Source organism: Urtica dioica, chromosome 9, assembly GCF_054948205.1.
Source record: "Urtica dioica subsp. dioica isolate 48M chromosome 9, U.dioica_male_clone48M_v1_H2, whole genome shotgun sequence".
Lineage (NCBI taxonomy): Eukaryota > Viridiplantae > Streptophyta > Magnoliopsida > Rosales > Urticaceae > Urtica > Urtica dioica.
In genome coordinates, this window is record NC_142764.1 from 24867187 (window position 1) to 24881946 (window position 14760).

Here is a 14760-nt window from a genome sequence, read left to right on the forward strand (position 1 = left end):
TATCGGTGAGCTTAGGATTGCGCAAATGAGGTAGAGTGCGACTTGATCAACATCGTGAAGTGAGTGATTCTCTAGAAGTTCTTTATTTCATATTATATTTCATGTAGACTATATATATATATATATATATATATATATATATATATATTAATATATGTTTGTGTTATATTATTTGTAATCCGCAGGTGACCCGGATCGTTTACAACATTTAAATAATTTGCATCCTGTTATGTGCAATTTTGATAAGCCCAAAATCAGCACATGGGCCTCATGGGCCATAAAAAGACAATATAAAACAAAAACAAAAACCCTAGCTAGGGGAGAGATTCACACGGCAGCCACGGAAAACAAAAGAAAAAAAGAGAAGACCAGGTCACGCAGGAAAGAAAAAAAAGAAAAGAAAAGAGAAGAGAAGAAAGAAAGAAGAAGAAGAAGAGAACGCGGAGAGAGATAGAGCGAGAGAGCGAGACTGAGAAGGAGAGCAACGTCGTCGAGCACCGCGAACCTCCGGTGAGCCCCACGAAGCCCTCGTGCCCACGAGCCACGGCGAAGCCTCGGGCCAGCGAGCACCGTGAGCCTCGGACCGGCAAGCCATGCGAAGTCTCGCGCCGGCGAACCACCATAAAGCCCCGTGCCGGTGAACCGCCATGAAGACCAGCGCCACGTCGACTCCCGCTTGGCGAACCACTGCGATGCGAAGCCTCGCATCAGAGAGCCAGAACGAAGTCCGCGCCGGAGATTGACGGCAAGCCTCCATGAAGCACGTGACCGGTGTGTCACCGCGAGTGCGAGGCCACCGAGCCTCCATGAAGTGCGTGGCCGGCGAACCGACGCGAGTCCGAGATCGGTGAGCCTCCGCGAGTCCGTGGTCGGAGAGCACCGCGAAGACGTGGTCGGAGGCCACCACGAAGACGTGGTCGGCGAGCACCGCGAAGGCGTGGTCGGAGACCACCGCGATTCTGTGGCCGGCGAACCGGCGCGAGTCCGAGATCGGCGAGCCCCCGCGAAGAAGTGGTCGAAGAGCCGGGCGAAGACCCGTGCCGACGAGCACCGCAAAGACGCGGTCGGGGACCACCGCGAAGACGTGGTTGGCGAGTACCGCGAAGACGTGGTCGAAGAGTCGGGCGAAGACCCGTGCCGACGAGCCGAGCGGAGATGTGGTCGGAGAGCACCGCGACTCCGTGGTCGGCGAACCGGCGCGAGTCCGAGATTGGCGAGCACGACCACCGCGAAGACCCGTGTCGGTCGCGAGTTCAAAGTCAATGAGCCTCCTCGAAGCACAAAACCGGGAGTTCGAAGTCGACGAGCCCCGAGCAACGAGTCACGAGATGACGCCCCCGACGAACTACTCGACGAGACGAAGAGCCACGAGATGGCGTACCCGACGGATCACTCGACGAAGAGCCACGAGATAGCATCCCCGACGGACCACTCGGCGAGGCGAAGAGCCACGAGATAGCGACCCCGACGGACCACTTGGTGAGACGACGTGCCACGAGACGGGCGAGTCTCCGATGGACTACGCGGCGAGGCGACAAGCTACGAGACGGACATGATGGACGTACTCGGCGAGGCGACACGCCACGAGACGGACAGGATAGACGTACTCGGCGAGGCGCCACGAGACGGACAGGATAGACGTACTCGGCGAGGCGCCACGAGACGGACATGATAGACGTACTCGGTGAGGCGACACGTCACGAGACGACATGACAGACGTACTCGACGGGGCGGCACGCCAAGAGACGGACATGATATACGTACTCGGCGAGGCGACACGCCACGAGACGGACATGATAGACGTACTCGGCGACATGTCACGAGACGGATATGATAGACGTACTCGGCGAGACGGCGTCCCCTACGGACCGCTCGGTGAGACGGATAAGCCCAACACATAAAATATAAACAGGAGTGACGGAATCGGCGAGGCGACGAGCCACGAGACGAGCGAGTCTCCGACGGACTACTCGACGAAACGACGATGAGTCATTGTCCAGCTAGCCACCCGACCAAGCAGGACGCGTCACGTCTCGTTACCCCCCTGGCGGGACGGGACGAGCCTCCTGACCCCTCGGTAGGACGAGTCAAGCCACTCGACCAAGCAGGACGCGTCACATCTCGTCATCCCTGGCGGGACGGGACGAGCCTCCTGACACCATCGCAGGACGAGTCAAGCCACCCGACCAAGCAAAACGCATCACGTCTCGTTACCCCTTGGCGGGACGGGACGAGCCGTCTGACCCCCTGGCAGGACGAGTCAAGCCTCTCGACCGCCAAGCAGGACCCCCCTGGCGGGACGGGACAAGCCTCCTGACCCCCTGACAGGACACGTCAAGCCTCTATACCACCTAGCAGGACGCGTCACGTCTCGTCACCCCCTGGCAGGACGAGACGAGCTTCCAGACCCCCTGGCAGGACGTGTGGCGCCTCCTGACCCTTCAATAGGTCTCGTCCGCTCCCCTCCAAACAGGACTGTCCCTCCAATAACTGTCAAATGACGATACTACCCCGACCCTAACTCTCACCACCTCACTATAAATACCTGAGACACACTTATCAAGGGTTGGCTTTTTCTCTCTCTAGCTAGACTCTGTCAAAACCTCTACTCAGCTACTTCTCTCACTAGAAACACCTTTGAGACCGAAATCAAGAACCAAGAGAATCAAAGCCACTCCACTCACACATTTTTCACACAAAAACGAGGAACGATCTCCTTCCATTCTCTCTAGAGTGGGAGAGATAAGTTCACTCTCTCAAAACCCGAGGCCCCTGAGCCAAATTATATTCCCTCTACGATCGTGTCCAAGAGCTTGAGAAACCAATTCTCTCGTTCTTCATTCGATAAGAGGAATATCCCATTACTAATCTCACAAATTCGAAGACACGTGGCCAAGTCCGCTCACGTCACGTGTCCATAAGTGTTGAACCAAAAAAACGGCTTAACACATCCTAAGTTCCAAAAAAGTCCAAAATGATAAGTAGTCATATTTCGTCAATATAGTTAATAATAAGAGGATTTATTTTCACTATAAACAAGATCTGTAAATAAGTATGGTTTTATGTTGATTATACAAGGATCGGTTTACTTGTAATATGTTCTATCGCCTACTTATCGACCTTCAAGCATTGACGCAGTGACAGTTGCCTCATTGGCAGAGCCTTCGATGTCATTGCTTTGCCGAGATTGGGGTTTTCGCCTTTCAAAAGTGAAAAGAGGCTCTTTCGGCCGAGGCCGGTCTGTCTCGTTCAACAACATTGTCACTAATTCCGGCATTGTTGGCCTGTCCACAGCCTGGTCTTGTACGCAAAGAAGCCCAACGTGCACGCATCTTATTGCTTCCTCTGAACAGAAACCATTTTTTAGTGCTTTGTCCACCATTTCTACTTCCCTGCCTTCACTCCACAACTCCCAAGCCTGAAATACAGAACAATAATTTTTAATGAATTTTAAACAAACTGAAATAAGATAGGGAAAAAGTACTCACACAACCAACGAGGCTATAGTGTTTGTCATAGAAATTGAAGCTCGTGTTCTTCCGACCACTGACAATCTCTAACATCAAGATCCCGAAGCTATACACGTCTGATTTTTCGGAAAAAATCCCGCCCATGGCATACTCAGGAGACATGTAGCCACTGCATTTGATCACACACATACTCATTAGAGATGCGAGGCTTCAAAATTTTGACAACTCAAATGTTGACTAAAATGAAGAAGGAAAAAATAAATACTCACAGCGTTCCAACAACCCTTTGAGTATCGGCAACATCGAACGTCTCCTCAAAAATCTTAGCTAGTCCAAAGTCGGATATTTTTGGATTCATCTTGTTGTCAAGGAGAACATTGCTGGCCTTGAGGTCTCGGTGTATAACCCTTAAAAAGGAATCGCGGTGGAGATATACAAGACCTCTTGCAATGCCGATTATAATGTTGAAGCGTGTTGTCCAGTCAAGTTGCTCACTTCTTCTGGAATCTTATATTTGAAAACAAGACATTTCTTAAGACGTGATAGACGTAAGAAATTATTTACAACTCAACCTAGCTCAGTGAGTGACACTTACCGAAGATAAAATTATCCAAGCTTTTGTTTGGCATGTACTCGTAAACAAGTAACTTCTCGTCGTTCTCGGTGCAGAAACCGAGAAGCCTGACAAGATTTCTGTGTTGGAGTTTGGAAACTAATACCATCTCGTTCTGAAACTCTCTCGTGCCTTGTCCCGAACCGCTAGCCAGTCTCTTAACCGCTATTTCTGTGCCATCTTGAAGTTTTCCCTGCAAACCCGCCCGTGAATGATTTCAGGTTTATTCAAAAGACTCATTTCTTAAAAGAAAACTTGAAACACCTTACAATTATTTACCTTACAGACAGTGCCAAATCCTCCTTGACCAAGTTTGTTTCTAAAGCTGAAGTTATCCGTAGCCATCGAAAGGCTCTCATAGCTAAAAATAGGAGACTCTGACTGGTACTTTTGTTCTGTCAATTGAATATCTGATCTAAAGTTGCTGCTTGTTTTGACAATTTCGGACTTCTCGGAGATCGCCTCAACATTTTCTAATTATTAAGAAGGAAATTCACAAAGATAAAAAAACCGGACAGATATATACGAACTTGTATGAAGTAAAAGGAAAATTGTACACCAAAGTTTCGCTTCTGACATAATATTATGATCCTTGCAAAATTTCATTTTAAAACCAATTAGCAAATTAGAGGAGTAACCATGATCTAGTAAAAAAATAATGATCATTTATCTTTGTCATCTGGGATCCTTGACAACCATAATAGAAGGGATTAATTAACTTAGTTACTTACTCTTTCGTTTCACACTTTTCCTACGCAAACAGATCACTAGAAAGACGCACAAACACGCAGCGATAGAAATCGTTGCAAGGATTATGATAATCGTCTTCTTTGCAATTTTCCCTTCTGCAAAAGTAAACGAAATAGCTAATTATATTAAAACATAAAAACAAAAGAGCACGGTCCGGAACGACTTACAGAATTTTCTCAAGTAGAATATTACACTCACCTAACTCTCCATGAGCGAGGCGGAGAAACAGCGATTTGCCACCGGAGGAAAATTCCCGGACGTCAATGATGCTCTCCGACCATACCAAACAGCCTATGCCGTCAACATAAGCATAAGCACTGCAAGAACAGTTCGCCACACATGTTTTTTGACAATCAACTATATTTTTTGGAAAAGATAAGTATTGGTAAAAATCAGGAGGCTTTATGCTCTTGAGCTCGTAAAAGACATCACTTTTCCCTCGACTATTGTTTCTCTCGCAGAGCAGCTCGGCTCTCCTAAAGCACCCTTGTGTCCAATTCTGCTCTCTCCACTCGAGATCAGATTTCGGAGCATACCCTTTCAAGCACCTACAAATAATTGGTGAATTCAATAATGGCTTGCACACCCCGAAATTACCGCAAAAACCATACACATCGCACGGACTCTTTCGAGACTCCCAGACCTTCCTCCAATCGCTGCCTTGTTCCTTCAACATGCTTTTGAAAACGCCCTGCGGAGATAGAAAGTACTTGAGGGGCACGGTGGCGACACTGACGGGGTTGAAGTAGAGATGCGCGGTTCTCTTCTCCGCTGCTTCGATGATATTGAACGGGTTCTTCTCCCCGATATTGCTTGCTTCGTCTGTGATCGGGGCTCCAGTGAACACTGTCCCGTCCCACGGCCCCGATCTCCAGTGAGGCCTCGTCCCCTTCCATATGAAGATCTGCACCGGCGTCAATCTGGTCGAGACTCCGAGGGTGAAATCCCCGGGGGATGGATCGGAGTCGGTTTTCCAAGAAGTGATCACATCGTTTCTACTTGTTTCCCCGTCGAACCCTATCGATGAGCCTGGTAAGAGCGTGTCTCCGAGCCTGTCGAAGCTCTGCCATAAAGTATTGTTCATTTCGACATCCTTGAGAACCAAGTTTCCGTTGTCCGTGAGCGTCGCGACCGAGCTATTCGACGAAACGCCGTGTTTGGTTGACCAGACTGGATTGTTGTTTCCATAGACCAGCTCCAAATTTCCGTTTTCGCTGATTCTTAAAGTCGCAGTGGAATCTTCTATGCTGATCGGATTCTCTCTGTTGAGCACCCATACGACAGTCTGTGGAGATATGTTCTTGTACCAAATTCCCACGTACCGATTTGTTACCGAGTTATTCGGACTGAAGAAGCCTAACTCGAAAACTCGACCGGGCGAAAGTAGAGTTTTATCCTCAGACAGCTTCTGCGACTGAGTTATGTTCTCAACTGCACGGCAATATTCCGACGATAATAATAAGAACAGTATGAGAGATATTGTAGCGAGTACAATCTTGCGATCGCTGTACTTTGAGACCATTTTCTTAGCAGAATAAGAAAATAATGTGATACTATGAAGGGAAAGGTTTTCATTGGTGTATGTGGATAAGAAGAAATTAAGTTAGCGAACAAGATTTCATGTTTGAATTGTCAGTTCACGCGTCGGTTTCCTTATAATTTTAGAGTCATACATAACGTGTCTTTAGTTTAATGAATGATGAGCTTATAAATTCTTACTTCTTAGCAATACATTTTTCAAGGAAAATGAAAATTGAATGAAAAATAAGAAGGAAAATTCAAATTATAAACAAATAATTGGCTGCATAGCCATCTTAAACACTAGCAATTTGGTTTTAGCCAACCTTTCGTTAATTTTTCGTAAATAGCCATCTTGCTTACGTGGCAGCTTATTAATTGAATTAGTTTTACATTTTTGCCCTTACGCTATTTTAATTAGACAGTTTTTTTTTTATTTCGAATCAAATATTGAAACCGAATAGGGAAGTTTTCAAATTTGGAATTTGAATTTTCCAGCAGATTTTGAAAGTTCTCAGCCCATTTATTGTTATGTATTTGGAAGTTTTCAGCGTTGAATTTAGGTAGTTAGTTTCTATTTTCGTGGCAATTCATTATGGATAAAATCTGTAAATATATTCTTCATTTATTGATATTATTTTGTCTTCCATATATTCGTAATTTCCATAATTTTCGTGCCCAAAATATTTCCAGAATTTTTTTCAGTTTATTTACATGAATATACTGTAAATATATGCTTTGTATTTACAATGAATATACTGTAAATATGCTTCGTATTGAGAGGCGCCGGAGTTTTTCCGGGCGACGAGGTTGTTCTTCGTGGCAGATCTGCCTCTCAGCGTGGACGACGGGCGGGCCGATCGATCGAGATCAGTCCCAGGTGGTGGGAATCCAAGGAGATCTGAGAATTTCCTGGTCCTCCGATCATCGAAGTACACGAAACCCACATGCAAAACACACTGAAAGGCGTACCCAGAGACCCAAGCCCGAGAGGCGTCGAGGGTTTCTCGTGGAACGTCGAGAAGAGGACGAAGAATGAGACGAGGATGAAAGCGAGGTTCCAGATCACGTCCAGGACCATGATCGGCTGCGAGTACGCGCAACTCTCTCCGCCGCCGGAGATTTGTTCTTCTCCGTCGTCTTTGTCATCGTCGTCGGCGAGGCGGCGAAGAGGCGGGGATAGAAGGAGGAGGGTGTTGGTGGAGTGGTGTGGTGGCTTCAGAGGAGAGGGTGGGTTGTGGAGAGAGTGAGGAGCAACAAATTAATTAATTTTAATTTGCTTCCAAAAATAACGCGACAGTTATGATGACCAAATCTTTGTAATTATGTTTTATTATTCTGTTTAAAATGAGCGGGATATTTATTGAGGTCTGTTTGGTCTTTTAATTAGTTGTTAATTGGTGGGCGTGGCTATTTACAGGAAATTAACAAAAGGTATGCTAAAAACAAAACCTCTATAACCAAATGGCTATTCACCTATATAACCCAATTATAAATTGTGTCTTGAAATGTCTCTTTGAAATAATGAAAAATTAGAGGTAAAGAAAAGTGAAAAGTGAGAAGTTAGGAAATAAACACATATATAGCCCTATGTATAAATTTGGATTTGTATGTATTTCATTTCTCATTCAATTTTACTAGAAAATTATAATCATTTATATTATGCATTTTTCCTCATATTTTGTTTCGGTAGTCGTCTTCATCGGAGCTCAACGACACAGACAAGCCCATCAGTAGATTGGGGATGGTAAATTTGTCCTCAATGTTTTCAGGATCCTAATAGTTTGGATGAAGCTAGGGTTGGGGATCCTAGTCTTTTTTTTTTTTAAGATTATATTCTTTTAAACTATTTTTGTTAAAAAAATTAAATAATTAATGAGTGTTTAGTCAATTTTAAGGAAAACCAATTAGATCTATTTCAAATCTGAGCCGTCCCCACGTAGACTTATGTTTCAAATTAATGGGGAAGTACATACGGCGCAACTAAAACACGACATTAGATATTTATACCGCAAACAAAAAATATATATATATAAGAAATATTTTCAGACAAATTTTAAATATTTTTTCCGTCATTTCTCTTAAATATTATCACAACTGATAAAATTTTAAATATTTATCTCATTTTTAAGGGATAATTAGGCCACTAGCTCAATAGTCCACGTTCTTTTTAAAAAATAGCAAAAGTTTCATTTTATTAAAAAATAGCACATTAGGCAAAATTTAATTAAATTATATGCACAGTTAATTTAATTAACTTCGATTTAGTTAGCTATTTTACTAATAAAATTAAACTTGGCTAAATTCTTAAAAAGAGGTAGAAGATTGACTAGTTGTACACGAGTTAAAAGGAGGTAGAAGATTTGCTTATTATTTTCTAAAATGAGGATAGTAAAAGTATATATTATCATATCAGATCTAGATTTTTGTTATTTTCCTATTGTATAGTAGTGTACGCTGTATAATATGGTATTATCTACCTATTGTTATTATGTCCATTTTGATGAATTAAGACAGAAAGAATTAATATTTATTGCAAGATAAATTTATCATTATTAATAAAACATAATGGATAGTTTAACAATAAATAGCTCGAAGATATGATTGTGATATATTTGAAAATGCAAAATATATGAGTAGAGCAGTCGACAAAAACTAAAGGATATGAACAATATATTTTTTGCCATGTTTTTTCATTTAAATCATCTTAAGACTATAAATAAGCACGCATAAAGAAGGGGAAAATGCATATGCAAGAAACAACACTTCCTTAAAAAAAAAAAAAAAAAAAAAAAAAAAAAAAAAAAAAAAAAAAAAGACTCTCCCCCAAGCAAGAAAAAGAAGACTTGAGTCTCTTCGAAGCAGAGGCTGATATAAGGGGCGGACCTACCCTTATGCCCACTGGTGGTCCAGGGCCAGGCCACCCCCAACTTAGAAATATTTCATAAATAACTCTTTTTAATTTAGTAATTTCAGGAATACCTCACACATTATAAAATTTCATAATGATCTCAGTTGTTTTATTTTCAAATATTTATCTATATTTTTAAAATAAAACTGTAAAAAATTAATGTCAAGATAAAACGATAAAATAATGAGCTATTTTTATAAAATTTCGTGTTCTAAAAATAAAATGAAATTACATATATATAATTGAAGTGACTTGAGTAATCTCCATACTTTTAGATATGTTAGATTTATTTTGACATATTCATACTATAAATGGTCGGCAAAATGTGGGTCTTTTTTTTTTTTTTTTTTTTTTTTCTATACAATTGCATTTTGGCCTAAGAATTAGTCCGCCTGCCTAATTTTACTCTTTAAATTTTTTGTTTATTTCAATCGCGTCCGTGTGATTTCAGAATCGATTATATAGAAGTACTTTCTTCCTTCTTCAGAATCATAAAGAATTTGCTTGCAAATTAATTTAGTATATACGAATAATTTAGATATTTACTTAGGGATTAGCTTATAATTTTTTTTTCTTTTTTATATGAACTCTAGTTGTTTTGTATTTTGATTTAAATGAAAGTTACATTTAGATATTTTTACAGGATATTTTATACAATTTATTTATCTTTGGTCATTCTCGACACCAATTTCTACGGCCTGCTGATATATGATTTGTGAGCAATCACTTAGACTTTTCCTCGAGCTGTATATCTTTGAATAGTCATAATTTTCAAAAGTCGTCAAACAGGAAGCAATCATTGAAATTTGAAAGTATTGTGAGAGATTTTAAACCACTTAAATTTTATAAGCTATGTACACCAGACATATTTTGAATTATCCATTTGATATTTCAAAGGTACATAATTGCTAAAATTGTTGTCAAATTATCAACAGTGAAAAATCGCGCAAAGTTCCAATTTTTAGGAAACCGAAGTGTGAACAACCAACTGAAACTTCAAACATGAGATCTTGTTCGCTGAATTATTATCTTATACATTTTGCTCAACTCACATACACCAAGGAAAACCCTTAAAAAAAAAAAAATTAAGCTTCAAAATATCGCATTATTTTCGTAGTCGCTTAGAAAATGGCTTCTAAGTACAGCGATCGCAACCTTTTACTCGCTCAAATATCTCTGGTATTACTGTTTTTGTTAACATCGAAGTATTGCTGTTCAATTGAAAACATCACTCTGTTCCAGAAACTATCTGAAGAAAAGACTCTCATCTCGCCCAGTCAAGTTTTCGAGTTAGGCTTCTTTAGCCCGAATAACTCAGAAACAAATCGGTACGTGGGAATTTGGTACAAGAACATATCTCCACTGACTGTCTTATGGGTGCTCAACAGCGAGAATCCGATCAGCATCGCCAATTCCCCGGCAAGTTTAAGGATCACCGCAAATGGAAACTTAAAGCTGGTCGATGGAAACAACAAAACTGTCTGGTCAACCCTCCAACCCGTCTCGTCAAACAGCTCGGTGGCAACGCTCTTGGACAATGGAAACTTGGTTGTCACGGACGTCGAAACAAACCAGACTTTATGGCAGAGTTTCGATGGGCTCGGAGACACGCTCTTACCAGGCTCGGCGATAGAGGTCGACGGGAAAACGGGAAAGAATGACGTCCTGACCTCTTGGAAAAGCGATTCCGATCCGTCCACCGGGGATTTCATCAATGGAGTCTCGACCAAGTTGATGCCGGCGCAGGTCTTCACGTGGAAAGGAACGAGGCTGCACTGGAGATCCGGGCCATGGGACGGGAACAAGTTCACCGGAATCCCAACCATGGACGAGTCGTACGAGAGCCCTTTCAATCTCGTCGAAGACACGGAGCAGAGAACCGCGCACCTCTCTTTCAACCCCTACAACGTCTCTGCCGTTGCAACCAAGTTCTTCATTACTCCGGGGGGCGATCTTAAATTCATATTGAAAGAAATAGGCCGCAATTGGAGGACGATCTGGGAGTCTCGGAAGAGTTCCTGCGATTTGTACGGTTTTTGCGGTAATTTCGGGGTGTGCAAGGCATCGGAGTTGCCGATTTGTAGCTGCTTCAAAGGGTATGCTCCGAAATCGGATCGCGAGTGGGAAGAACAGAACTGGACACAAGGTTGCTTTAGGAGAGCCGAGCTGCTCTGCGAGAGAAACAATAGTAGAGCGAAAAACGATGTCTTTTACAAGATAGAGAGCATAAAGCTTCCTGATTTTTACCAGTACTTGTCTATTCCAAAAAGCCCGGACAATTGTCAAAAATATTGTATGACGAATTGTTCTTGCAGTGCTTATGCCTATGTCGACGGCATAGGTTGTTTGGTATGGTCGGAGGGCATCGTCGATGTCCAACAATTTTCCTCCGGTGGCCAATCTCTGTTTCTCCGTCTCGCTCACGGAGAGCTAGGTAAGTGTAATGTTCGACTTCAGAAAATTTTGTAAATCACTTTGCATTATTAACTTTTATAATTAGCTTTTTTCGTGTAATTTCGCAGGCGGAAGAAAAATCGACAAAAAAACGATCATCATCAGCATTGCAACGATTTCAGTAGCCGGGAGTCTATGTGTGTTTCTAGTGATCTGTTTGCGTAAGAGAGGTGAGAATCGAAAAAGTTAGTGACTAAGTTTATCCCGTTTATCCCGATCAATTTCTCATTTTCTATTTTCTTGCTTGATAATCAGGTGAAGTTGGGACACTCACCGAGAAGTCCAAAATTGTAAATAAAAGCGGAGAATATAGTTCAAGTACACAATTTACAAAGCAAAACTGCGAGTCGGACTTACCTATTTTTGGCTACAAGAGCCTTTTGGCTGCTACAGATAACTTCAGCTTTAGCAGCAAACTTGGTCAAGGAGGATTCGGTCCTGTCTATAAGGTAAATAATAAGGTGTTAAAACGATTTTATTTCTATTAAGCCCAAAATATTATTGTAATGGCTACAAATCTCAAGCACTGATTTACAGGGAAAACTGCAAGACGGCACAGAAATAGCCGTTAAAAGACTGTCTAGCAGTTCGGGGCAAGGCACGAGAGAGTTTCAGAACGAGATGGTATTAGTTTCCAAACTCCAACACAGAAACCTTGTTAGACTTCTTGGTTTCTGCACTGAGAACGACGAGAAGTTACTCGTTTACGAGTACATGCCCAACAAAAGCTTGGATAATTTTATCTTTGGTAAGTGTCACACTCCCTGATCTAGCATGAACTATAAATAATTTCTTGCGATTATCCCGTCCTAAGAAATCTCTTTTTCTCCATGATTTAGATTCACAAAGAAGTGAGCAACTTGACTGGACAACGCGCTTCAACATTATTATCGGTATTGCAAGGGGTCTCGTATATCTCCACCGGGACTCATTTATAAGGGTAATACACCGAGATCTCAAGGCCAGCAATGTTCTCCTTGACAACAAGATGAATCCAAAGATATCTGACTTTGGACTTGCTAAAATTTTCGAGGAGACACACGATGTTGCCAATACCCAAAGGGTGGTCGGAACGTTGTAAGTCTTTTTTCTAATTTTCATTCAACATTTTAAGTTCTCAAACTTTTTAATCCTGGCATCTCACAGTATATTTGTGATCAAGCGCAGTGGATACATGTCCCCAGAGTATGCCATGGGCGGGATTTTTTCCGAAAAATCAGACGTGTATAGCTTCGGAATCTTGATATTAGAGATCGTCAGTGGTCGGAAGAACACGAGTTTCAAATTTAACGACCAACATTTGAGCCTCATTGGTTATGTGAGTTATTTCCCTTTCTTTCTCTCTAACACAGAGTTTGTTTAAAATTGATTCTTCAAAATGATTTTTTTTTAAACATTTGTCAGGCTTGGGGCTTGTGGAGTGAAGGCAGGGAAATAGAAATGGTGGACAAAGCACTGGAAAATGGTTACTCTTCGGAGGAAGCAATGAGATGCGTACACGTGGGGCTTCTTTGCGTACAAGACCAGGCCTCAGACAGGCCAACAATGCCGGGAATAGTGTCGATGCTGATGAACGAGTCGGATCGTCCTCGGCCAAAAGAGCCTCTTTTCACTTTCGAAAGGCAAATACCCCAACCTCGGCAACACAATGAAACCCAAGGCTCTGCAAACGGGGTCACCGTGTCAATTCTTGATGGTCGATAATGAGAGGACTATTCCAAGAAATCAAGTTTATGATAACACAGTCACACTATGATCCATCACCAGCCAAAAAATACACAAAATCACCCTCTCATCGGCGATACAATGACCGAAGTTGGTCTTTAGTACTAGTCTATAGTACAAAGTACAGATGTTAATGAACGAGACAGATCGTCCTCGGACGAAAGAGCCTCTTTTCACTTTCCAAAGGCCACAACCCTAAATTCGGCAACAGAGCGTCACCCAAGGCTCTGCCAATGAGGCCACAGTCTCAATGCTTGAAGGTTGATGATGATAATACAATCAAACCCTCACAACAAAGATTATTATAGGTTACTCCTCTCATTTGTATCTGAGATTGAACTTCTTTATACGTGATAGTAAATTATTTGGTATTGGACATGATGATAATAAATGTACAAAGAATGATTAATGAACCAATTTCATTATCTAGCAGTAACTTGAAGAAAAAAAACATTAGAGTACAACCTCAGCGTGTGATCTTAATATTTTCTTATTAGATAAGAAATAAGTTTCTTGTGCTCAAATAGTCTTCTGCGGCCGGGCTCAATAGGGCCGGGCTCATTGGTCTTATTCGGTGCAGCACTATCTCCGGTGTATGGAGTGCTTACTGTGCTTTGGTGCTTATGGAACACAAGGAACAAGCTGATTTCAAGTACGGGCTTTATGGCTTTTTTCTTGTTGTATTGATTTTAAATAATAGATTTTCTTCGGGACTGGTCTAACACTTTGTAATTTATTTTCCTACGGGTTAAGAAAACTCAAATTTTGTCATATAGCTAATATTTGGTAAATTTTAAATAAATAGCCGTGAGATTTTATTAACAAAGTCAAAAAGATATTATTAATTGAAAATATTCATTAATAGTTGTAAATAATCACCGGATTCTTAATGTATAAATGGAATGCTAAAATGTTTAAACAATATCGCATCATTATGATCCGGCACGAAGCCACATGAGAGTGAGAAGGGGTTATAGCTCCCTTTTAAATTCTTTTTTTTGCACTTTTTGCCCATTTTTAATTTTATTTTTACATTTTTTTATTCTCAAAATTTACAAATCAACCCCTCCTGAATTTTTTTATTGTAAATTAGCCCCTCTAATCTAGATTCCTGCTTCGTCCCTGATTATATGATATGATTATTTACTAAAAAATTTACAAAAAGTTGTCCATTTAGCAAATTTTCAATTTTGTGTGGCTTAATCACTTATAAATTTAGCAAATGATATGACGGTGATACTTTTCCCATGTTTGGATAAATCATATGAAAAATACATTTGCACGCATAAAGAAGGGGAAAATGCATGTGAAAGAAACAA

The 14760-nt window shown here is 41.6% G+C and overlaps 2 protein-coding genes across 2 annotated transcripts; one reads left to right on the forward strand and one right to left on the reverse strand.

Moving 5' to 3' along the window:
- Positions 1-3004: 3004 nt before the first annotated feature.
- LOC149386102 (G-type lectin S-receptor-like serine/threonine-protein kinase At1g61360) lies at positions 3005-6399 on the reverse strand. Its single transcript, XM_089625503.1, has 7 exons — positions 5032-6399; positions 4815-4928; positions 4363-4556; positions 4066-4276; positions 3740-3977; positions 3489-3639; positions 3005-3418 (listed from the first exon to the last, which is right to left on the reverse strand). Exons 1-7 carry the CDS (start codon positions 6353-6355, stop codon positions 3113-3115), a joined length of 2538 nt encoding a protein of 845 aa, XP_089481629.1. The 5' UTR covers positions 6356-6399; the 3' UTR covers positions 3005-3112.
- A 3859-nt stretch (positions 6400-10258) lies between these two features.
- Positions 10259-14154, forward strand: LOC149386103 (G-type lectin S-receptor-like serine/threonine-protein kinase At1g61480). Its single transcript, XM_089625504.1, has 7 exons — positions 10259-11696; positions 11785-11886; positions 11972-12165; positions 12254-12464; positions 12556-12793; positions 12884-13034; positions 13121-14154. Exons 1-7 carry the CDS (start codon positions 10391-10393, stop codon positions 13418-13420), a joined length of 2502 nt encoding a protein of 833 aa, XP_089481630.1. The 5' UTR covers positions 10259-10390; the 3' UTR covers positions 13421-14154.
- The last annotated feature ends 606 nt before the right edge of the window (positions 14155-14760 follow it).

Excerpts from the sequence above, each read along its gene's own strand:
- LOC149386102 (XM_089625503.1), bottom strand. The coding sequence starts at position 6,355 with ATGGTCTCAAAGTACAGCGATCGCAAGATTGTACTCGCTACAATATCT. Across the intron at positions 4,929-5,031 it reads CCTCGCTCATGGAGAGTTAG|AAGGGAAAATTGCAAAGAAG; the intron begins GTGAGTGTAATA and ends TTACTTTTGCAG. Across the intron at positions 4,277-4,362 it reads GATTTGGCACTGTCTGTAAG|GGAAAACTTCAAGATGGCAC; the intron begins GTAAATAATTGT and ends GCGGGTTTGCAG.
- LOC149386103 (XM_089625504.1), top strand. The coding sequence starts at position 10,391 with ATGGCTTCTAAGTACAGCGATCGCAACCTTTTACTCGCTCAAATATCT. Across the intron at positions 11,697-11,784 it reads TCTCGCTCACGGAGAGCTAG|GCGGAAGAAAAATCGACAAA; the intron begins GTAAGTGTAATG and ends GTAATTTCGCAG. Across the intron at positions 12,794-12,883 it reads CAAAGGGTGGTCGGAACGTT|TGGATACATGTCCCCAGAGT; the intron begins GTAAGTCTTTTT and ends GATCAAGCGCAG.